This window comes from Balaenoptera ricei, chromosome 1, assembly GCF_028023285.1.
Source record: "Balaenoptera ricei isolate mBalRic1 chromosome 1, mBalRic1.hap2, whole genome shotgun sequence".
Classification (NCBI taxonomy): domain Eukaryota; kingdom Metazoa; phylum Chordata; class Mammalia; order Artiodactyla; family Balaenopteridae; genus Balaenoptera; species Balaenoptera ricei.
Window position 1 is genome coordinate 60,698,491 of NC_082639.1, and position 26,279 is coordinate 60,724,769.

At 33.0% G+C, this 26,279-nt stretch overlaps 1 protein-coding gene across 2 annotated transcripts in view; it reads right to left on the reverse strand.

The window, feature by feature from the left end:
- LRRC40 (leucine rich repeat containing 40) overlaps nt 1-26,279 on the reverse strand; it is a 51,569-nt gene that overhangs the window by 14,594 nt on the left and 10,696 nt on the right. For both annotated transcript variants that reach the window (XM_059924350.1, XM_059924353.1), the window contains 8 exons: nt 22,501-22,682; nt 21,292-21,365; nt 20,006-20,135; nt 16,944-17,067; nt 12,956-13,098; nt 10,374-10,546; nt 6,351-6,438; nt 6,189-6,234 (listed from right to left, as the gene is read on the reverse strand). In XM_059924350.1, the coding sequence (XP_059780333.1) occupies nt 6,189-6,234; nt 6,351-6,438; nt 10,374-10,546; nt 12,956-13,098; nt 16,944-17,067; nt 20,006-20,135; nt 21,292-21,365; nt 22,501-22,682 (960 nt within the window). The remainder of the gene's footprint in view (nt 1-6,188; nt 6,235-6,350; nt 6,439-10,373; nt 10,547-12,955; nt 13,099-16,943; nt 17,068-20,005; nt 20,136-21,291; nt 21,366-22,500; nt 22,683-26,279) is intronic.

The following is a 26,279-nucleotide window of genomic DNA, read 5'->3' on the forward strand; positions in this document are numbered from 1 at the left end:
ACCAAATAGGCATCTGCCTATCTTTTCAGTTTAGGATATTATGAAGCTGATTATCCCCAATCATTTAAAATCTGTCAATTTGCATAGTCAAGTAAGCTTTTGGTACATTACTCACATTAAGATCTTTCTTAGCAAATGTAAGACTTTATTTTAAATAGATATTTCCTAACATGCATACCTACTTACACATTTACATACAATCAACCCTTTCACTAATCTCCAGAGACTGTTTAATGTTTCACAGTCATAATATGGCATAAAAAACAAAACAAACAAAAATCATACACATTTAAAAGAGACAGCTTTGTGATTTTTTGGCAAAAGAGACTTCAGCAATCTAGACAGAAATAAAATAAGACTATTAATTTTTAGCGATGTAAAAATGATAAAACGGTCCTAGTATTCATATGTTAAGAGCAGAGGCTTGCCAAAAGAACATTAAAAAAAAAAAAAAAAAAAAAACAGTAGTATTCCTGATCTTGCTTCAACCCAGTAGGCATTTAATGAACATTTGTTGAATAATACCAAGTGTATTTCTCTTGCATTAAGCTCATCAGTTATTCATTAATCAATAATTATTAAGTGATTATTTTCCACACAAATACATATCATATAAATATTTTATTTACAGAGGTAGCACAGAATAAATGACAGAATATCAAATAGAAATAAAAGACACCGAGAGAAATATTAATACCAAGTGAAATGCTTTGGTATTTAGAAGTTCCCTAGTGATTTGGTTATGTCACTTTAAAAAATATGTAATATATATTGCCAAATTACATCAACAGAGACACATATTAAACCAGCAACAAAACCCAGCATTATTTTTTTAAATATACATGTATATCAGCATGATTACATATTGAAATAGAATATTCTCAACACTTTCCAAAGAGCTACTTTTAATAATCAGCATCAAGGAGAATGTAAAGAGAGAGGCTGTTGTCTCTTGGGAGGGGACTACTGTGAGACACAGATTTATTTTTCATTGTACGTTCTTGTATATTGCTTGAATTTTTTTTACCATATACATTTATTGACTTTTTGATTAAAAAAACTAAGATGGCAATATTCCATAAACTGATCTAGATTCAATGCAATCCCAAGCAGAAACCCAGCTGACTTCTTTGTAGAAATTAACAAGCTGATTCTGAAATTTGTATGCGATTGCAAGAAACCCAGAATAGCCAAGACAAACCCGAGAAAGAAGAATAAAGTAGGAGGACTTACACTTCCCAATTTCAGAACTTAGTACAAAGCAATGGTAATCAAGATAGTGTAGTACTGGCACAGGATAGACATACAGATCAATGGAATAAAATTGAGAGTCCAGAATAAATCCTACATTTATAGTTAAGTGATATTCAACAAAAAATGCCAAGACCATTCAGTGAGAAAAGAAGTCTTTTCAACAAATGGTACACAGAAACTGGATAGTCACAAGCAAAAGAATGAAATTATACCCTTATCTCATACTATATATAAAATTAACTCAAAGTGGATCAAAGACATGAATGTAAGAGCAAAAGTATAAAACTCTTAGAAGAAAAAATAGGAGAAAATCTTCATAAAACAGGATTTTGCAAAGGACTTTTAGATATGAAACCAAACACATAAGCAAAAAAAGAAAGAAAATGATTCCATCAAAATTCAAAGAAAACTTGTGTTTCAAAGGACCCTATCAAGAAAATGAAAAGACAAACCCACAGAAGCCTAGAAAATATCTGCAAATCATATATCTGACAAGAGACTTATATCTAGACTACATAAAGAATTATTACATCTCAATAATAAAAAAAATTAAAAATTGGGCAATGTATCTCAAGAGATATCTCTCCAAAGATGTACAAATGGCTAATAAGCACATGATGTTCAACATTATTATTCATCAGGGAAATGCAAATCAAATCTACAATGAGATACCACTTCAAACCCACTAGAATGGCTAGAATCAGAAAGTCAGAAAAGAAGTGTTAGTGAGGATGTGGAAGAATCGGAACCCTAATACAATACTAATGAGAATGTAAACTAGTGCAGCTGCTTTGTGAAAAACAGTCTGGCAGTTCTCAAATGACTTAACATAAAATTACCATATGACCCAGCAATTCCACTCCTAGATATATATGCAAGAGAAATGAAAACACGTTCACACTGAAACTTGTAAATAAATGTTTATCACTGCATTATCCATAATAGCCAAAAGGTACTGCGATTCTTTTTGAGGTGATGAAAATGTTTAAAACTGACTACGGCAATGGTTGTACTTACCTGTTAATATAGCAAAAACCATGTAGTTGTACAATTCTAATGGAAGAATTGTATGGCATGTGAATTACATGACAATAAAGCTGCTTCTTATTTAAAAAAAAAAAAAAGTTGTATTTCCCAGCTCCCCTTACATGAGTGGCCGCAATATAAGTTCTGACCAATGGCATATGAGAAGAAGTCATGTACAATACAACAGCTTAGTATATATCCTAATATATTTAATCGACCTTGTACCCTATAATGCCATAAAACATACCTTTTTAAAGTACAGAAATCATACAATGTCTACTCTCAGAGGACAATGAAATTAAACTAGAAATCAATAACAGAAAGATAACTGGAAATTCTCAAAATATGTGATTATTAAACAACACATTTCTAAATAACATATAGCTCAAAAAAGAAATCTAAAGAGAAATTCTACAATATTTTTAACTACATAAAAATAAAAACACAACTTATTAAAATCTGTTGTATGCAGTGAAAGCTGTGTTTAGAGGGAAACTCACAGCACTCAATGCATATACCAGAAAAAAAGAAAGATCTAAAATCGCCAATCTAAGTTTCTACCTTAAGAAATTAGAAAAAGAAGAGAAAATTAAACCCAAATTAAGAAGAAAAGAAATAAGAAGAATTAGAGTAGAAATTGATGAAATTGAAAACAGGAGATCAATAGAGAAAAATCAATAAGACCAAAAGCTAGTTATTTGAAAAGATCAATAAAAGTAGTATGCCTATCTATGCCAGGCTAACTAAGAAAAAAGGAGAGAGGACACAAATGACTAATATCAGAAATGAAAGAGAAGACATCACTGCAGGTTCCATGCACACAAAAAGGATAATGAAAGAATACTAAGAACAATTCTATGTCCACAATTTTGATAACCTAGATGAAATGGATGAATTCCTAGAAATACACAATCTTCCAAAACTCACACAAGAAAAACCAGACAACCTGAATAGGCCTATTATCTATTAAAGAAATCGAATCAATAATTAATAACCTTCCAAAACAGAAAGCACCAGGCCCAGACACTATGACTGGTGAATTCTACCAAACATTTAAGGAAGAAATTATACCAATACTCTACAATCTTTTTCCAAGGAAAGAAGCAGAGGGAATACTTCCTAACTCATTCCATGAGGCCAGTACTACCCTAATACCAAAACCAGACAAAGAAATTGCAAGAAAATAAAACTAGAAAGCAAAATCTCTCATGAACATACATGTAAAAATCCTCAACAAAATACTTGCAAATCAAATCTAAAAAAGTAGAAAAAGAATTATACACCATAACCAACTGGGATTTAACCCAGGCATGCAAGGCTAGTTCAGCATTCAAAAATCAACTAATGTAATCCTTCGTATCAACAGGCTAAAAAAGAAAAATTACATGGTTATATCAGTAGATGTATAAAAAGTGTTTGATAAAATCCAACAGGCATTCATGATAAAAACTCAGTAAAACAGAAAAAAGAGAACTTTCTTAACTTAATAAAGACCATAACAGCCCTACAGCTGTCATAATTAATGTTGAGAAACTTGAAGCTTTCCCCCTAAGATCAGGTACAAGGCAAGGATGTTCCCTCTCTCCACTCACTCCTCTTCAGCACTGCACTGGAGGAAGTTCTTGCTAATGCAATAAGACAAGAAAAGAGATAAAAGGTACACAGATTGGGAAGGAGGACATAAAACTGTCTTTGTTCACAGACGGCACAATCATCTTGTTAGAAAATCCAAAAATAACCTCCTGGAACTAATAAGTGATTATACTATAGTAAGGCTGCAGGATATAAGGTTAATATATAAAAGTAAATTGTTTTCCTCTATATCAACAATGAACAAGTGGAGTTTGAAATTAAAAACACAGTACCATTTACATTAGCATCCAAAACTGAAATACTCAGGTATAAATCTAATAAATGTGAATAAGAACTATATGAGGAAAACTATAAAACTTTGATGAATGAAATCAAAGAAGATCTAAATAAATGGAGAGATATCCCATATTCATGGATGGAAAGATCCAATACTGTCAAGATGTCAGTTCTTCCCTATTTGATCTATATATTCAATGTAATTCCAATCAAAATCCCAGCAAGTTATTTTGTCAGTATCAACAAATTGATTCTAAGGTTTATATGGAGAGGCAAAAGAGTCAGAACAGGCAACATAATATTGAAAGAAAAGAACAATATTGGAAGACTGATGCTATCCAACTTAAAGACAGTAATTAAGACAGTGTGATACGGCAAAAGAACAAAGAGATCAATGAACAGAATAGAGAATCCATAAAGAGACCCCCATAAATGTAGTCAGCTGATCTTTGACAAAGGAGCAAAGGTAATACAATGGAATATACAAAGGCAAAGACAGTCTTTTTCACAATGATGCTGAAACAATGGGACATCCATATGCAAAAATTAGCAGCTTTATTCATAACTGTCAAAACTTCGAAGCAACCGTGACGTCTTGCAGTAGGTGGGTGAGTAGATAAACTGTGGTACATACAGACAGTGAAATATCATTCAGTGCTAAAAGGAAATAAGCTATCAAGCCTTAAAAAGACATGAGGGAAGCTTAAATGCATATTACTAAGTGAAAGAAGCCAATCTGAAAAGGTTACAGACTGTATGCTTCCAATTATTTGACATTCTGGAAAAGACATAAATACAGAGACAAGAAAAAGATCAGTGGTTGCCAGGGATGGCAGGGATTGTGGGAGGGAGGGAGGATGAATAGGCAGATCACAGAGGATTTTTACAGCAGTGAAAATACTTTGTATATTACAATGATGAATATATGGCATTATACATTTGTCCAAACCCATAGAATGTACAACACCAACAGTGAACCCTAAGGTAACTATGCACTTGGGGTGATTATGATGTGCCAATGTAGGTTCATCCTTTGTAAAAAATGTACTATTCTGGTGAGTGTTGCTGATATTGGGGGAGGGTATATGTGTGCAGGTAGAGGACATATGGGAAATCTCTGTACCTTCCTCTCAATTTTGTTGTAAACCTTAAACTAGTCTAAAAAAAAGGCTTTAAAATTTTTTTGATTGTTCTGACATGACTTCTAACTGATTTATATCAGAATAATCAATCTTTCTTGAGGAGAAAGTATATCTGGAGAAAAAAGAGCACTCTCTGATTGGCAGAAAATGAGAGTCTTAGAAAATTATGTCAATTTATTTGAAGGGCAAAGTGGAAAATATAAATTACTTAAGTATACAATTATCTTATTTATTTAACATCTACTGACTGACAATATGGTGCTAGACTAGGCTGTGCATAACCAAGAGTTGTGAGCTAAATTAACAGCTACTGTATTTAGCCACTAAGTTTTGGAATGGTTTGTTATGCAGCATTACACTGGCACAAAAAAATTTTTTCTTAATGTTCTACATGTAGTGTGTGCTACAGTAACATACATGAAATAAAAACTGGAATAAATCACAATTTTAGTGAAACATTAAAAATTAAATTTATGGTAATTTTTCTTTTGGTGCATGTTTATGCTAAATTAGCATATCCTAAAAAATATGTTTTGTCTTTATTTTTGTCAGAACTTACCAAAACTATGAATGCATAATAGTCAAGTTTTGCTCTTTTTTCAAAGGTAAAGCATTAGGTGCTTACAGAATCTTTTTTATATTTTTTATATTTTCTAATTGGTACAGTATAACACAACTCAAAGAGATTAAGGATAGAACAGTATTATTGCGAATTTAATGATTTTTTAAATAATTTCAGCATATTTATGGCCTAATGGATTCAGAATTAGAGCCACACCTGCCAGGGACCATTTTCTCTAAATATTTATACCAAAAATACATGTAAATTTATATACTATTAACTCTTTACCACTTTTCATGTTATCCTTCAAAATATGGGAGAAAATAGAAAAGTACCTTTAATCTTGCTTCGTAGATATTTTAAGACTTCTTGGGTTCCTTTCTGAAAATGTGGGGAGAAAGACATATTCACCAAGACATACATTGCAGTTTTATAGGTCAACGTGTATGTTTCAATATCAAATTTAAAAACCAGCACTGAATTCTAAATATGCTTACATTTATAATTTCTCTTCGAATCGTTCTCAAAGGATTTCCTCCTAGTGCGAGGAATTTCAAATGAAGTTCTCCCAATGAACAGGGCAGACTACAAAAGATTAAATTGATTTCAAGGAAGACATTAAGGGTAAGTATAATTCAACCAAGTAGTAGATTATAAAACTAACATATGACAAACTATACACCATAAAATAGTGTCAAAGAAAGCCCAAGTAATTTAGGCCTAAAATATTTCCTCTCAAAATAGATGCCAAACATGTTTAAAAAAAAAAAGAGAGATTTGTTTCGATACTATCATATTGTGATTACTAAAAAAAGAATGTGAGCTATAAAACATTTGCTAAATTGTATCCAGTGCTAAAAAGTAAATGTAAGCAAATAAAATATTTCCTAATTGAAAAAAAATGAGAAAGAATAATTTTCAACTGCATAATTCATATTTTCATTTAGTTAGGAAAGTAATTTTTATCTTTGGTACACAAAAAGATAACCAGTTTATACACATAAATATTAAATCTCAAAATCTATTAAGCATCTATAATATACTAGGCATTGGTGTAGGGATATCAAGAACTTTCCCTTAAAAAGTTTTTAGTTGAACAAAGGAAAAGGACACATGTATGGCTAACCAAAATATAGGAATTATCTTATGTTGCTGGTGAGCATATAAAATAGCACAGCCACTCTGGAAAGTGGAGTTATTTAAAGTTAAACATACACTCACCATACAACTAAGCAATCCCACTCCTACATATTTACCCAGGAAAAATGAAAATAATGTCCAACCAAAGACTTACATGAATATTCACAATAGTCAGAAAATTGAAAGTAATCCAAACATCCATCAACTAACTAGTGAAGAGATGAATAAATTGTGGTATATCTGTATAATGAAATAACACTCAGCAATAAAAATGAATAAACTATTGATACACAAAATCACATGAATGAATCACAAAAGCTTTACACTACAAGAAAAAAGACAGACACAAAAACTATATGCTGTGATTTCATTTATATGATATTTTTAAAAAGGCAAAACTACAGTGACAGAGCACATCACTGGTTGCTAGGGGTTGGGGATATGAAAAGGGGATTGACGGCAAACGGTAGGAGGAGAATTTAGGGAAACAGAAATGTTCTTCATGACTGTAACAGTGGTTATACAATTACATACATGTGTCAAATATCATCAAATTGTATATTTTAATTGGTAGATTTTATTGTATGTAGATTATACATCAACAAATGAATATATTTTATATATATATGTAATAAGACAAGTGCTAAACAAGTAAAGTTGCTCTGAGAGTACAGAAGTAGAAATTAGCAAGGGGAGTAGAGGGACAAGGGAGTAGCAAAGCCTGGATTTGGGCTTAAAAAGAATGGAATTCCATCAGGCAGTCAGGCAGGAAAAGGGCATTCTAAGGTAAAGAAAATGAAGAAAAAGTCAGTGCATTTACAGTTCAGTGTTGTCAGAGTAGGATACCTGTGGGAGTGAAAGATGACAAAGAGAGAATGAATGAAGTCTGACTGTGAGATGTACTTGACTGTCACTAAAAATTCTGGACGTTATCTTGCAAGACAGTGATTCCCAACTGCTGGATGGAAAACCAGACGCATCAAAATCTCCTAGAAATTTTTTAAAACAAAACCCAAAACAATTCTAAGGTTCCATTGTTAAAGATTCTGATTCATTGTTGCCTCAGTATCTGCATTTTTTCTTAAAGCTTCTCATGTGGTTCTGATACATCGCCATATTTGGGAAACAGTGCTATATGAAAGGAGAATCATCAAAGTTTTTTAGTAGAAGAACAACCTGATAATCTGTACTTTATAAAAATTACTCTGGTAGCATTGCAAGGAATCAATATTTTAGTTAGAGGAGATTCTGGAGGGGTACAAAATGTATAGAATGGTCTAATATCTAGGAAGTATGAGATCAGATGAAAGGAAGGAAAATACTTATTAGTTTCATTATGTTCTAGGCCCTGTGATATATACATAGTTTATATCCAGAGCTCTGGAGAAAGAGAAACATATATATCAGAAATATTTGTACCCATTACTTTATTTATTTAATATTATTTGTCATCGTTTTTGTTTTAAATCTTTGCTTTCTGCTGCTTTCACGTAGTAGCCAAAATAAGACTGTTATGGGGAAAAATGTATATGTCAATATTTATGAGGCAAGCGATTATTTCATTCATTAGTTATAAGTACTTTTAGGAATATCCAGGTCACTTATTAATTCTGTCATAAATAGAAGTGAGTGGAAAGAATGGTCACTGTCCAAGCATTCAAATCTATGGTCAAGATGTACCATATGGGGCTTCCCTGCTGGCGCAGTGGTTAAGAATCCGTCTGCCAACGCAGGGGACATGGGTTCAAGCCCTGGTCCAGGAAGATCCCACATGCCATGAAGCAACTAAGCCCACGCGCCACAACTACTGAGCCTGCACTCTAGAACTTGCGAGCCACAATTATTGAAGCCCGCACGCCTAGAGCCCGTGCTCCACAACAAGACACACCACCGCAATGAGAAGCCCGCGCACTGCAACAAAGGGTAGCCCCCACTCACCGCAACTAGAGAAAAGCCCGCACGCAGAAACGAAGACCCAATGCAGCCAGAAACAATAAATAAAATAAAATAAAATAAAAAGATGTACCATATGCCATATGTACATTGTGAAAACAATTTTGAGTTTTAAAAATAGTTATTGAAATATACACATAGAAGAAAGTCTACCTTGCTTAACCTTTCTCCTTCTGTGAAGAGCAAACCATGTTTCTGACATCCAAACATAAAACTTCAGACGCCTAACTGGCATACAATCCTAGGTGAGTCTGAGTCTTTTTTTTAATGTATCTGTAAAATAATTCCATCTCTAAATATTATGGTTTTATAACTCCTTATGATTCTTTGCTCACTACCCTCTTCCTCTGCAGCTCCAACACAATCAATTGCTAAATACTACTTATTCTAACTCATCACACCTTTCACATCTTTCCTCTTCTTTCCATTCCCATTGTCACTACAGTTTAGGTCCTTATTACATAAGAGAAATATCTACAAAGCTGTCAACTCAGTAAATTGGATATAACAAGTGCTCCTTAGTGATCATTATTAGATTAATAGAATTTTTTAGAATTCCCGTCTACAAAACCACTCCTATCCAAAGTATCTGACCCACTATCACCAATTTATTTTTTAATGAGATTACAATCAAGTTGGTTTTGTTCTTAATCTCCCCACCTCTTAATTAATGAAAACTGGCTCTTCACAGGCATTTTAAGGACCTCTTTCACATGGCCTCAACTTATCTTTCAAGACCTAAATTCTCATAATCTCCTTTCATGCACCCTACCATCTCAACTTGATTCCTTGCAGTTCTCTCTCTATATACCTACAATTTATTTTCTAAACTTTCAGAGCTTTGTTTGTGCAGTTTCCTCCTGCCAAATGAGTCATTCTGACCACCTTACACATGCACTTGAAAATAGCGGTCATCCTTCAAAGATCACATGGTAGGACTATAATGAGGCATGACCCTGTGAGTACATTTAAATTTTGTGCTCTAGGCAATTAACTTGCTTCACCCTGGTCCCAGTTCTATAATATCATCTAAAAATTTTACTTCTTCCACAAAGTCTGCCCTGATCCTTCTCAATAAATTGTGATTCCTGTATCTCCTTTAAACTCCCAAAGTATTTCGTATCTCTCCCATGGCTTTACATCATTTAACAAATTCAACAAATATTTATCAGGCAGCTTCTACGTACCCAGGCATTGATCTAGGAGTTATTCGTAGAGTTTGTGTCCTAGTAGGCTGGAGTAACTGATTCCATTAGCATATTAAGCTTGCTGCCAAGAACAAAATCTTTGTAGGTCTACACATGATACCTACTCAATAAACATTTATTGAATTCGATTTACAAAAGAGATCTCTACATGCTTTTATAACTTATGAATTACAACCAAATACAGACATGATTTCTTATTCATTCCATCTTTAAACTTACCTACTAATATCATTGTTGCTTAGATCAAGCCTTTCCAAAGATTTCAGCAGTGTAATTTCATCTGGAACAGATTTTAACTTGTTATCTCGCAGGTCTAGCACAAGGATAGAATTCAGATGCTTAAGGTGTTCTGCCCCCAACATTTCAATCTGGTTTTCACCTACATGTAATTCCTACAAAAGCAAAGATCAATCATGTGTATTTCTGTATTCAACTTTATACTAGATAATGAAAATAAAATTGAAATCTTGATTTCAAATCATTGAAAAACACATGGAAAATTTTCTAATTACTAAGATGCTTAAATTTTTAATTATATTTAAGCGATCTTACAGTTAAAGAAAAATGACAAAAAGGAAAATTTTCAAGAATTTCCTAGTAATTTAAAAATTAATTAAAGGTTTAGTCTGGAAGAAAGTTCAAAGTTTATAAAACCAAAGCAGAGAAATGATTTAGTAGTTACATTTATAGAATTAATAAAAACATGAATCCAAGAACTATACTGATAAAAAATTAAAGTTTTAAAACAAATCAGTACAAGTTTAAAAAGTTATTTATATTATAATAAATGTTTGTTACTCAACATTTTTATTAGTGGTTATTATATATACTGATTTCTCACTAGCAGAATCTAAGATTATCAGATAGATAATTAATCTTATTAAATGATAACTTTTTCAGTTACTTATATCATTGTCACCATTCTGTTTAAAAGAAACTCTTGTTTACGGTTTCCTTTGCTGTGCAAAAGCTTTTAAGTTTAATTAGGTCCCATATGTTTATTTTTGTTTTTATTTTCATTACTCTAGGGGGTGGGTCAAAAAAGATCTTGCTGTGAATTATGTCAAAGAGTGTTTTGCCTATTTTTTCCTCCAAGAGTTTTACAGTGCTCAGTCTTATGTTTAGGTCTTTAATTCATTTTGAGTTTATTTTTGTGTATGATGTTAAACTTAAAAGCTCTTGCACAGCAAAGGAAACCATAAATAAGACGAAAAGACAACCCTCATAATGGGAGAAAATATTTGCAAACAAAGCAACTGACAAAGGATTAATCTCCAAAATATACAAACAGCTCATGCAGCTCAATATTAAAAAAACAAACAACTCAATCAAAAAATGGGCGGAAGACCTAAATAGACGTTTCTCCAAAGAAGACATACAGATAGATGGCCAAGAGGCACATGAAAAGATGCTCAACATCACTAATTATTAGAGAAATGCAAATCAAAACTACAATGAGGTATCATCTCACGCGGCTCAGAATGGCCATCATCAAAAAAAATCTACAAACAATAAATGCTGGAGAGGGTGTGGTGAAAAGGGAACCCTCTTGCACTGTTGGTGGGAATGTAAATTGATACAGCCACTATGGAGAACAGTATGGAGGTTCCTTAAAAAACTAAAAATTGAACTACTATATGACCCAGCAATCCCACTACTGGGCATATACCCTGAGAAAACCATAATTCAAAAAGACACATGTACCCCAATATTCATTGCAGCACTATTTACAACAGCCAGGACATGGAAGCAACCTAAATGTCCATCAACAGATGAATGGATAAAGAAGATGTGGTACATATATACAATGGAATATTACTCAGCCATAAAAAGGAATGAAATTGGGTCATTTGTAGAGATGTTGATGGACCTAGAGTCTGTCATACAGAGTGAAGTAAGTCAAGAAGAAAAAAACAAGTATCGTATATTAATGCATATGTGTGGAATATAGAAAAATGGTAGAGATGAACCTATTTGCAGGGCAGGAATAGAGACGCAGACATAGAAAATGGACGTGTGGAGAGAGGGGGATGGGGACACAAATTGGGAGATTAGTATTGACATATACACAGTACCATGTGTAAAACTGATAGCTAGTGGGAACCTGCTGTATAGCACAGGGAGCTCAGCTTGGTGCTCTGTGATGACTTAGATGGGTGTGATGGGGTGGGGGTGGGGGGTTGGAAGAGAGGTCCAAGAGGGAGCAGATATATGTATACATATAGCTGACTCACTTCGCTGTACAGCAGAAACGAACACAACATTGTAAAGCAACTATACTCAGAAAAACAAACAAAAAACAAAACAAAACAAACAACACTAATGTATGAAAGTATACATACAGAAAAGCGAAGCATAGCAAATTTAAATACAATGTTAATGTTATACACTTAATACCAAAAAAAGTAATTAATTTTAAACAGACTTTATGATGAGGTAAACATGAATTGGCAACTTATAGAATTAGATACGTATTCATTCCTGGTATTCCAGGTTTCCTGCACTATGGTCCCAATTTACTTTGTTAGTCTCATCATCTACTACTTCTCCAGTTATAAACTACTCTCCAGATGAAATGGACAAATTCTTATTTTTAAAATTGATTACTGCTTTTTTTAAAAAAAATCTATTATTAACAATACCATTAATATATTTAGTCTTTAAAATTCTGAAAAATAGGAATATAGGAAAAAATAACACATAACTAATACATATTCTCAATGTAAAATACGTTTAAAATTTCATTTTCATGATTAACTTTCAGAAAATGTATAGTTATTTAATAATCAACTAAATAGTACCTTTAATAATTTACACGAAGGAAATTCCGGTAGAAAACGTAATTTATTCCTCCGTAAATAAAGCAATTCTAGTGATTCCATGCTAGCCAATTCAGAAGGTATAGTTTCCAAGAGATTTGAATTACAATCCAAATGCTTTAATCCTGTAATATATATTTAGTGAAACACAAAGATATTTTAATAGAGAAAAAATATTGGTTTATAACTGTATATACATTCAAAGAATGTGTACGTAATCATGAGGACTTACAAACCTGTGATGTTCTATACTGCTATAATAATCAAGAATCCTAGAATACCACTGAATTACATAAATGTAAACTAAAAATGTTTTACTTTTAGTTATAATTAAAGAGAAACAATGATATTAAAATCAATGTTTAATAATAGTTCAGGTCATCTTTGTAAAGATTTAAAAAACAAAGTACTCTAGTACTCCTTTAAAGTACTCTAAAATATATAAACTATATACTATGAGATTATTTCCCTCAGTAATTATACATCTTTAAAAAGAAAAAGCTTAACGTAAACATACATGCATACTACTCGTATGAAAGAATGTCAAGTAACTCTGGCCAGTAGTAGCTTAGACACATCTGTATTTAAAACAGGCAATTGATGTTCTGTCAAAAACCCTTGGATTTCTATGTATTCCCTTATTCTTTCATCTACACATAATGCCTCTCTCCCTGTCTTCTTTCCTTCCTTTGTTCTTCTAATTTTTTTTAAGTTACATTCTTTCTCTAACACCTTAGCTAACACTCTTGGTAAGAAGGTATAAGATAGCTCAAGAAGAATGTTCTCACTTGCAGCATCTCTCTCACCTCCTGGATCTTTCTTAAAAGGCAGAACAGAAAACAAAAAGGGAAAAAAAGTAAAGGTCTTCTTTCTCTTAAGACTTTAATAAGCAGTTTTCTCCCTAATCCATATTACAGATTCTTCCACTTACAATGGCCACCATATATTTTCCACTATATATTCTCAACCCTATAGTTTGAATAGGCAATATGCATTTTACAACTTTTTTTCCTGTACTTTGAGCCTGTCAATTTTAACATAATTCAACACTGAATTGATGTACTGCCTTAGACTACTTCTTTCATTGTTTAAAGTTAACTGCTTTCCAAAACAAATTTAACAGTACTACTTTCAACTTATAATATGATAATTTATGTATTATTTGGCTAGATCACTGAGAAAAATGTCACAATCTGATCTACCCTAGATCCAATAAATTCTATAAAGCAAGTTTGTTTTAAATTTAGAAACTAGTTTTCACAAGTGCTTGCATCTAAGAACACTGATTGAGAATAGAAGCAGTACATAGAAGAAAGTGAGGTGGGACCTAGAGTCTGTCCTACAGAGTGAAGTAAGTCAGAAAGATCAAAACAACTACTGGGGCTTCCCTGGTGGTGCAGTGGTTGAGAATCTGCCTGCCAATGCAGGGGACACGGGTTCGAGCCCTGGTCTGGGAAGATCCCACATGCCGCGGAGCAACTAGGCCCGTGAACCACAACTACTGAGCCTGCGCGTCTGGAGCCTGTGCTCCGCAACAAGAGAGGCCGCGACAGTGAGAGGCCTGCGCACCGCGATGAAGAGTGGCCCCCGCTCGCCGCAACTAGAGAAAGCCCTTGCACAGAAACCAAGACCCAACACAGCCAAAAATTAATTAATTAATTTAAAACAAACAAACAAATACCGTATGCTAATGCATATATATGGAATCTAAAAAAAAAAAAAAATTGGTACTGATGAACCTAGCTGCAGGGCAGGAATAAAGATGTAGACATAGAAAATGGACTTGAGGACACGGGGTGGGAGAGGGAAGCTGGGGCGAAGTGAGAGTAGCATCGACTTATATACACTACTGAATGTAAAATAGTTAGCTGGTGGGAAGCAGTAGCATGGCACAGGGAGATCAGCTTGGTGCTTTGCGATGACCTAGAGGGGTGGAATAGGGAGGATGGGAGGGAGGCTCAAGAGGGAGGGGATATGGGGACATATGTATGCATACGGCTGATTCACTTTGGTGTACAACAGAAACTAACACAGTATTGTGAAGCAATTATACTCCAGTAAAGATTTTTTAAAAAAAAGAATGTTTATATATGTATAACTGAATCACTTTGCTGTACAGCAGAAATTAACACAACGTAAATCAATGATACTTCAATAAAAAAATAAATTAAAAAATATAAATAGTAAAAGTAAAAAAAAGAGCAATGGGGATGGAGTAAGAAGATGCAAACGCTGGCTCTACAATTTACTACATAATTTCTAAGCCTAGGTTTCTGAATCTTTAAAATGTAAATAATATGCATCCTTACTAACTTGTAGAACTATTGTGGCAGCAAAATAATATATTTAAAAGTATTCTGAGTTACAAAGAACCATACAAATGTTAGATACTGTTCTTGGAATCTCATCATGAACAGTGAAATAATAACTAAATGTCCTACTGGTGATAGCTTAAAAGTTTCATTGTCATGGCTAAAGAACAGAAAGCATCTGAGCATAATTATATAGTATATTAGAAAAACTGCTGTAAGTTCAAAGTATTTTTCTATTGACTTCAATATTTGCTCCTCTCTCTCAATATTTCTACTCAATTTGTGAAAAAAAAAATGTTTACATATGCACTCCAGATATATTTTATGTTTAGCTCTACTTTCTGATACCTTTATTGAAAATGGCAAAGGCAAGCAGAGTCAACTACTGGTATCACAACTAAAGGCTCCCCTGAAATGTCAATTCAATTTATGGCAGATTTAATTTATGCATTCCTGTTATAAATTACAAATAACCATTAATCTAAAGTAAAACAGCAGTGATCATTTTGTAATGTATAAAAATATCACTATCTTATACACCTGAAATAATATAATATTGTTAGTCAATTATATATTAATTTTTAAAAAAGTCAAACAGCACAATTGTACAAATTCACTGCAAAATAATCTGTAATCAACTGTACGAAATCACATCTATGACTTCCTCCACAAAAGGGAGGTTTAAAAAAATGAAAAGGCTCATATATAATTAGCAAAAAGGAGTAGTAAGGTCTATAGCTGACACAGTGTGGTCATCAACTAAGAAATAATAATAGTTTGCCTTTAGACAAAAAAAAAAAAATCACTATAAAGATTTTGGACTCTAAATCAAGAATTCTAACATGATTAAGTATACTTACTTAAAAGGTACTGAAATGTACCTTCAGTTTTTTTTATCCCTTAATATTAGTTCTACAATACACCAAATATAATGGTTCAATGGTAAACTGTAATGGAACCACTAAATTTTAACTTTTTTTTAAAAAAGAATTGACAATTTGGGCAAAACTAGGCTATCTCTTGACATTATTACTTATGGACCTCAAGGAGGATACAGCTATAACATAACCACGTATCAAAGGTGGCATCACCTAGGAAAGGGTAATGACCTCTTAGTAAATGTTGAATAAATGAATGAAGAGAGAGAATAGCTCAAAACCTTAATCAATTTCTCAGGTATACAATATTACCACAATTTATAATCTTATTTTCTTTTTCTCTTTTTGATATGCCAAAGTATTGTTTTGGCGGTAATTCTTTTTTTTTTATTGTTTTGTTTTATTATTTATTTATTTATTTAGGCTGCGCCGAGTCTTAGTTGTGGCACACAGGATCTTAGTTGCGGCATGTGGACTCTTAGTTGCAGCATGCATGCGGGATCTAGGTCCCTGACCAGGGATTGAACCCGGGCCCCCTGCATTGGGAGCATGAAGTCTTACCCACTGGACCACCAGGGAAGTCCCCTGGTGGTAATTCTTTACAAAGTTGCTAGACTACAATGGCCTGGAGAAAATCTGACTAGTTGTTATTGTTTGCATTTACCACCACAAAATCTATTATTTTACTTCTCTGTAACTAACTATATAAAAATTCATTTTTTTAAATGTAAGCTGCACCAATTTCAAATTTTTTTATTTTTTAAAATACAGAAGATTTACTTTTCATTCCACTTATTTCTGCAGGCAAACTCTTCAGTTGATTACTGGAAAGATTGAGTTGCAGCAGCCTGGATAGAGAAGCAAAACTAGCAGGAACAGTTGTAAGACGATTGTTTGAAAGATCCTTTAAAAAGAGAAAGACAAAATGAATGAATGAACAAGTAAATAAAAAAAGAAAGGATCTCTAAGGGGAATTTCAGAATTTTGAGGGCATTGCAACATTAAAAAAACTATTTACAGATGATATGTTTTGTAACTCTCATTCACTGACAATTTCACAGATCATCATTCATTACCTCAATATACTCTGTGGGCCTACTATGTGCCTAATAATGTAGCAGAGAGGAATTAAAATGAATTCTGACTTCAAAAATATTTTACACAAAGGTTTCTGTTAATATTAAGTCATGCTGTACCATGTTATCATGTTTTCAAAAAAAAATCTATTTGTTCATCCATTATTTGTTGAGTACCTATGATAAATAAGGCAAACTGTATAGTTAAACTGTAATATGAAATGAAAAACATCTTTGCAGAAAAAAAAATTCTTGGAAGAAAAAAAGTAAGCTGAAAAAAAATGGCCATTTTAATTTGAGAGGAAAAAAATATTCCCTCTTCGTTCTGCTGACCTCAGCAAGTCTGCTTTAACTAAGTAAAGAAGTCTACTCTACTCTCTAGTTTTCACTCATTCAAGCTTGCCTAATTAATCTCTATACCTTGATGTTGCTTTAAGTCTTTGTTTCTGTTTTGTCTTTTATGACAGAATATTTTTTTGAAACTCCCTTTAAAAGACAATGTTATGAATCAGGTAGGTATTCTTCTTACGACATTCAAATCAGATATAAGTACTACACCAGCTATCATCAAACTGTTAGGTAAGGCAAGTGGCAACAATGAATAAGAAAAAAATGACTTAAAGGAACTGTTCTCTGAAGACCATGATTTAGTCTAACATTAAACAACTGTAACTCCAAATAAATTAAGAAGATAGAAAAAGGAAAAATGCTAGATCAGTGTATTTTTTAAAACACACTGTTATTATAATAACATAAAATAACATATTATCATAATCTACAACATCAATATAATAATGTACAACTCAAATACTCTAAGGTCTAAGAATCAACAGACTACTAATAAATAAATATTTTGTAATATCAAAAGTTACTGACACTAAAAGCAATGTAGTATTCTGGATTGGATCCTGGAGCAAAAAAAAGGATATTAGTGGAAAAACTGGGAAAATATTATAAAACCTGTAGTTTAGTTAGTAATATTGAACCAACGTTAATGTCTTAGTTTTTACAAATATCCCATAGTTATGTAAAATGTTCGCCCATTAAGGTGGGTGAAGGGTATATGGGAACTTTCTGTACTATCTTTACAACTTTTCTGTAAATCTAAAATTATTCCAATATCAAAAGCTAAAAATAAAAAAAGTTTCTGATAAAGAAAAGATTCACAAATTCTTAAGAAATTTTAAAGAACCCAAAACAACAGAATTGCTAATAAATAATTACTGCAGTTAATGACTAAATTAGATACAAAATAAGTACAGTGCATATAAATTAATCATTATTTATGCTAAGTCATTTCTTCAATATTTATTTAGTACCATTGTGTTAGGCAGTTTTTATATAACTTTAAGAAATATTACTAGCTTAAATTATTATAGATCTTATACTTTTAATGTTTTAATATATTGCTGCTCACATTTATGATTTATTTGATAATGAGTCCGTAAGAACACAGTTCTCAGCTGAAATATCCTTTCATTATGCAATGACTATATGGGAACCCATAAGGAAAGTTTATTAGGTTTCCTTTAAGCTTTCTACCAGGCTCTTTTTGTTTTTTTTTTTTTTAAATCAATTGCTATCTTTTACCAGTAAATTTTATAAGGAAATCTGATGGCTCCTTCCTTTACCATTCATTTCACCTACCTATGCCTTTTACTTTCCAAACCTTATTTCCAATCTGATCAGATTGAAAAACAAAGAGCTACTAAAGAAATGGTTGAAGAGAGTATGTATTTTGATTTCAAACACTAGAGCAGATGGGTGAAATATCAAGAAAAAAATAAGTAAAAGAAGCAATTTTTCCTTGAATAAAAAATAAACTTCAAGGCTAAAATGACTAATGAGGTTTTCAAAACATGTAATTGTGACTACAACAAGAATGTAACATGAAATAACTATGTGGAGTAGAGATTTATATTAGAACATCTGATCTAATATAGCTGAAGTCTTTCAGATAGGATACCTTACAGGAGAGTCTTACTTCTTCTGTGGTAAAGTGGGGGAACAAAAAAAAGATACACTTTGAAGTCAGATTATTTCATGTTAAATTCCTAAATTCCTTACATATTAGTTATATGACTTTGGATGAGTTACTTTTTTTTTTTTTTTTTACAAGTCTTAGTTTCTTATCTGTAACGGGGATAAAACTATCTACTCTGCTATATGTATAGCAAAGTAATATGTAATATGCTGTATGTATAGCAAAGTGCCTATTGTTTGTATTATTCTTAATAGTATGACTAAAATAATACTTGCATTGCTTTATGGTTATCTCTATTTAAGATGTGAAACGGATAGAATAAAAATTTTTACCAGGAAATATGGCCATTTTGAAAAATAGGGTAGAAAAAGCAGGCCCTGAAGGCATTATCTGGACACTTAGAGGACAAAGGGGCCATAAGGGCTACAGAGGAGGAAATGAGAATGGATATAAAAAAGGGAATTGGTATACGCTAAAAACACCTTTCCTCTATTTTGCTAAGCCATAAAAGCCTATGAATAACAAAGTCATCCTCAATGGCTCCTTTCCCAAACTCTATTCCTAAATTAAAATCTAAGGTGATTTCCTTCATAAGAAAAACATAAGAAAATCAAATTTACAATTACTAATTTAGCAATCTAATTGTAATTCAGTTTCTGATAATCTAGTCATACAATCAGCTGCCCATGTACCCATGATTTCAATCATACATCCAATTTTTCAGTTTAATGAAAAATCCCACCAGCCCCAAATTATATAAATATTGCAAAATCAAAACTTACTAAATCTTCTAAGTTGGAAAGTTGTTCAAATCCCCTTGGTATGCAAGTTAGTTCATTATGCTGGAGATACAGGCCCTTCAGGTTTCTTAGATTTGTAATTTCTTCAGGGAGTATTTTCAGCTTGTTATGGCTATTGATTGATAAAACAAATGCTGAACAATTTGGTGACAACACAATAAATATTTATAAAGGCATTTTTGCTAATCAACTACCTGGGCTCATTAAAAAAAATGAAGTAAGTTTACTAATTTTAAGTACTTACAAACTTTACATCCTAAAAGCACACACCCATTAAAATGACAGTAATCTAAAGTAATCAAATTGAGAGTTTCAAAGAAATAAAGATTTTTAACCAAACATATAATTTGTGAACTTTTGATTGGTTCCTTTTAATCAACTTGATTTTACATATAAAAGAATACATTGGGCTATAATTTTTACACTGCATATGAGTTTTAGAATTTTGACAAAAATGTGCACATACATACACTACAATGAAGTCACATTTTACATGGGGATTAGGTTTCAACTTAGCACTCAAGACAAAAATAGCTATTTCTGTTTGAGGGCCTGGCATGTCCAGATGAATGCAATATGCAACTCCAGTCTTATTTTTCACCAAATAAGGACTGTTATTTGAGGAACTGTTCTCCCTCAAACCAGTTAACTCCAGAAAACTGCAACTTTATCATGCTGTGTTAGATAGATTTATATCTATTTTATAAGCCCCAGCTTTTCAAACTATGTTTTGAACACTTAAACTTTTTCATTTTTTTCTCCTAAATTAAATCATCCCTAATCCCTTTCCCCCTGTGTATATATAACATATAAGGCAGTTATTTTTCTTGAAAGTCTGAGTGTGTACTGAAGGGCAAACAGAGTTAGCTAGGGCCTTAGCCACCTGGCTTCCCATGTACCTACCAGTGAGTACCAGACGCATACCCATGGAATCCCAGGAGTCCTCAGAAAAGTTTAAAAACTACTAATATTGAAAACATGAAATTTTCCTCATTATAACCACTAAAAATTATTTCATACAAATAAAAAGTATTTTTAAAAAAATCAACTGGCCTTAAATTTGTAAAACCAGAAAACATGCAGGCAATTCTAAAACAAAAAATAAAATAATCTGAGAATTAAAACTTAAAATTATTATTCTGCTTAATCACTTTCTGAGATAATACAAAACATTTTTTACATGTTAGAAAAAATGTTTGAAAAAAATTTTAAAGAATGTTAGATTTACACCCTTATACTAGCAATACTGAAATAAGCTTAAATTTTACCTGACATTAAGTTTCTGAAGATTTTCTAACTCTCTTATAGCAGAAGGAAGGGATGTCAGCTGATTATCATGTATCTAAAAGTTATTAAAAGACGCAGTCAATATCTTAGTCTTATAATTAACCATGAGCTTTGCTATTGTACAATATTCTCTGCTGATAGTCTCGTTATTCTAGCTCAAAAGCATAGTTGGGCTATTGGTAATTTGTTTTGAGTACAGAAGAGAAAAAGGAGTTTGAAATTGACCAAACTGCTGCTCATAAATCATGAAGTGATAAGAGATCAATTTTAAATACTACAGTTAAAAAAAAAACTTCACCTCATTGAGTGGAACTTCAATCTCAAATGAGAGATGACAGGGTCAGAAATTAACAGCCCTCTGATGGTATGATTTATGTCAACATTTACAAAAAATAAATGAGGAGGGGGACTTCTCTCATGTTCTTACAGAATCATATTGCTTTCAAGGTACAAGGAACCTTTAAGAGAACACTTATGCCAATCCATTCATTTTACAAATGAAGAAAATAAAAACTTCTCTAGAAATCTGACGACATCCAACTTTTTCAGACATGAAATGGAAAATTTTTGATGATCCTAAGTAAAGTATATCAGAAGTCTGTGGATTATGAAATAAACTACTCATGACATGGCAACTAGGGATTAAAAACATAGTCCCTGAATAAACACACAAAAATTTAAGCCCAATAATTTAAGTCAGTCTTGGAGATAAGTTACCCCAAAAAACCCCCAAAAAACCAAAAAAAAACCCAAAACCAAAAACAAAACAATATTAAATACTTGCTTTAACATCTAGAATAATAATGATACAAATAATAGAAATTAAAAAAAAGACGAGCAGCAGCAACCACTTGTTAAATACCAATTCTGTCTGTATGCATTAACTCATTTAATTCAAAGAACAATTTTTAAAAACAGGTAGTAGTACCAGTCTCGGTTTATAAATGTGGAAACTGAAGCACAAAGAGGTAACTTTCCCGAGATCACACAGCTATCAAGTGGCAGAGTCAAAATTTGAAGCCTGATGTTCTGACTCTGCACTCTTAACCATTATGCTATGCCAAACACAGTAATTTGTTATTCTTCCTTGCACTCTACTGATTGAACATGGATATTCTATTTCTCAAAGCCTAAATTTAGCTTTAGAGTCTCTTCAGACAAAGACCCATATTTATAATCAGTCAACTTACATCAAGAACAGTCAGTGCAGGAAGGAGTCGGAGGTCATCAGTAAGTGACTGAAGTTTATTGTTTGATATGATTAGTTTGGTCAAATCTGTCTGTTCCCACCATCGCTCAGTAGCACTGAATGAAAGATTCTGATTAGCTTCTTCAGGGATATCCACATTTATTCTCCAAACACACTGAGGCACTATTTCCACCACCACCACACCAAAAAAAAAAAAAAGAAGGGAAAGAAATGAGATACTAAGTACATATGTTTATAACAGCTATTCTGCTTATCTACTGAAAAGAAGTTTCTGAAACACTAAAAAAAACACTTTCAAATAAATCAAACAAATAGCAATGAATTACAACTACATTACAGTGGAAGTTGATTTTATTCCAAAGCAGAATATTGGATATGTATTTTTCATATAAGATCTCACTCTTATCTTCATTCAACTATATTTACTATATACATTCCCTGCACAGCATATAGTGGTTAGATATACAAGACAAATAAAGAATGGACTCTACCATTATGCTACCATAACAGAGAACGTATGGAAATCAACATTTAAACTAACTCATTTATATCTCATAGCAACTCCGTGAGGTAGGTGTTATTTTCACTTTACAGATGAGAAAAATGGGGCACAGAGAATGTATCATTTACCCAGGGTTATATAGCTAGATGGGATTTAAACCCTGGAAAAACTAAATTGTCTTTGCTTCTCAGTGAATATTTGTAAGGTGTATCTGACTCTGGTAGCTGCTCTCTATTTTATCTGATGTACAATTTTATTTCTTATCCCATCACACAACATTGTATTACTTCTGTTGCAGCATATACAGCAATTCCTTTGACACTGCAGATAAGACTGTTCAAGTTAAACAGAAAGAGTCCAGGTTTATCACTATAACACTTGAAGATCTAGAAAATATTAACTTGCTCTAGTGCTACAGCAGAACTATTTTAAATAGTCCTTCATTCCTTGATACCAGTAGGACGATATATGGGTATAATCTAGAACTTTAGCTAATATTAATCAAGGCAACCATTGGTTATGCCTTACAGTTATTAACTATCATTTTAAAATGACATTAAATGGAAAGGTGCGGTCAAAGTTTCAAGTTCACGACACAATCAGGTCGAGCAATCCAATACAATGGTTTTACAGAAGCAAAGCAAAGTTTCTGAAATCCGTTCACTCAAAAAAAATGAGGTACCTATATCTGTATTAGAATAAATTATAAGATCCCTTTCCTACCCTTCTCTCTGCCTAAGCAATCTGCATTTCTCTACCCTTCTATCAATGAATCTCCAGCAAATGGGAATAAAACAGAATGAAAATCCACCCATGTTTATGGACAGAGGTTTATTTTTAAAGCAAAGCAAACAAACAAAAACCACTCTTTCCAACTCTTTGAGCACAAAAGCAGCATAAAATGTATCTTCACTGTTGTTGTTATTATTATTTTGGTGGGTAGATATGGATGACTGAGTGGGAATGAGAAACACACATCAGCCCAGCACTTGCATGTGAAGTTACTGACACCAAATCAGTCAATAGAAATGGGTACGTTTATGTATTTGACTAAAAATCAATGTTACCCTTAAGCAAAAAAAAGTTACAAATGTGCCATACCAGTTTGGATCACCAACAAAAAGTTCCAGAACAAGAACAAAAAAAAAAAAACAAGGCAAGACAAAACAATACGAAACATAAAAAAAATGTATGGAAGAAGCTATGTGATATGCACAAGTCTACTCCTAAAGAAAATATGTAGAGCATTGTGCATATATTTTTCTCTTAACATCTATACATAGGTACATTAAGACTATTATACTTAAAAGGCAATGTAATAGAAAATATCTTTTTTTGTAAGGAGGAAGGTGGAGAACACAAGAAATTTGTATACAACACAACAACAATATCTGTTACCCATCAACTATACTAAATGAATGTTAAAATTTTATCATTATTACTTCAGATATTTTGGTTAACCAAATTTGTCTTTGTAGGAACTATCATGGGATGGATAATTGTTGATACCATACTGCTGTTATTAAATATGTATCAATTTGCTTTTCCATAAACATTGACTTACTGCTCATTCTTTTCCCCATTGTTTGTGAAATATCTCAATTTCTTCAAGAGTTTATAGCACCAAGATTCATGTCACTTTTCTTCCCTCCCCACAAATATGAAGAACCACTGAAAGGTATATTGTCCTAATTATTGAGGAATTCGGTGGAGCCATCCTAAAAGTAGCTTACCAATTCACAAAACAGAAACTACCAGGTAAAAAATAAATGTCAATAGGCATATAAATGTGAAAAAAATTTACTATGGAGTTAGGTTTATTTGCTGTATGTAATTTTTAAAGTTATACATATATGTCAAATATATACATAAATTAAAAAATAGTATAATGAAATAATGCTCCACATACCCACCGCCCACATTTAACAGTTATCAACTCATGGCCAGTCTTGCTCATATATAATCCCATCTCACAATGATCTAAACTACAATCTTAGGAAGATAGAAGAGAACAAAGTAAACCCAAAGTAAACAAAAAAAGAGTAGAAATCAATGACATAGAAAACAAATATGGTAATAGATAAAAAGCAATAAAACCAATACCCAGTTCTTTGAAAGTGGGAATATCACTACCAATCTTACAGATGTTAAAAGGATAAGGGAAGGGGCTTCTTTGCTGGCGCAGTGGTGAAGAATCTGCCTGCCAGTGCAGGGGACACAGGTTCCAGCCCTGGTCCGGGAAGATCCCACATGCCACGGAGCAACTAAGCCTGTGCACCACAACTACTGAGCCTGCGCTCTAGAGCTTGCGAGCTACAACACTGAGCCCATGAGCTACAACTACTGAGCCTGTGTTCCACAACTACTGAAGCCCGTGCCTAGAGCCCGTGCTCTCCGCAACAAGAGAAGCCACCGCAATGAGAAGTCCGTGCACCACAATGAAGAGTAGCCCCCCCACCCCGCTCACTGCAACTAGAGAAAGCCTGCACGCAGCAACGAAGACCCTAAAAATAAATAAATAAATTTATTTTAAAAAAAAGGATAAGGGAATATGATGAACAACTTTATATCCATACATTCAACAACTTAGAGGATATGGACAAATTCCCTGAAAGGGGGAAAAAAATAAAGCACAACAGCAACAGGAAATCTGAGTAGCCTTTTGAAAGGGTTCCTGGACCCAATTCCAGTGTGCATATTGTTCCCCACACAATCAATTCTCAGACACCCTCCTGGTGTCTCAACTCTGATACTACTAGGGGACATAGAATCAGATTCCACAAGTAAAGGGCTCAGTCCCACAAAACTGCCCTCCACTTCAGAGGCCAGTCACAAGCCCAGCTTATTACCAGTACTTCTGATCAACTGCCTATAAATCAGAGGTTCCCACGACTCCCTCTTTGGGTTTAGTTAATTTGCTAGAATGGCCGAGAGAACTCAGGAAAACCCATTTACTCACTAGGTTACAGATTTATTACGAACGATATTAAAGGATACGAACCAACAACCAGATGAAGAGATACATAGGGTAAGGTCTGAAAAAGGGAGCTTCCATCCTTGTGGAGCTCGTGGTCCGGCACAATGGCACATGGGAGCATACTGGTTCCCTAATGTGGAAGCTCTCAGAACCCTCTCCTTTTTTGGTTTTTACAGAGGCTTCATTACATAGGCATGATTGATTAACTCATTTGCCATTGGTGATTGATTCAACCTCTATCCCCTCTCTCCTGTCCAGAATCAGGGTTTCTGATTCTGAT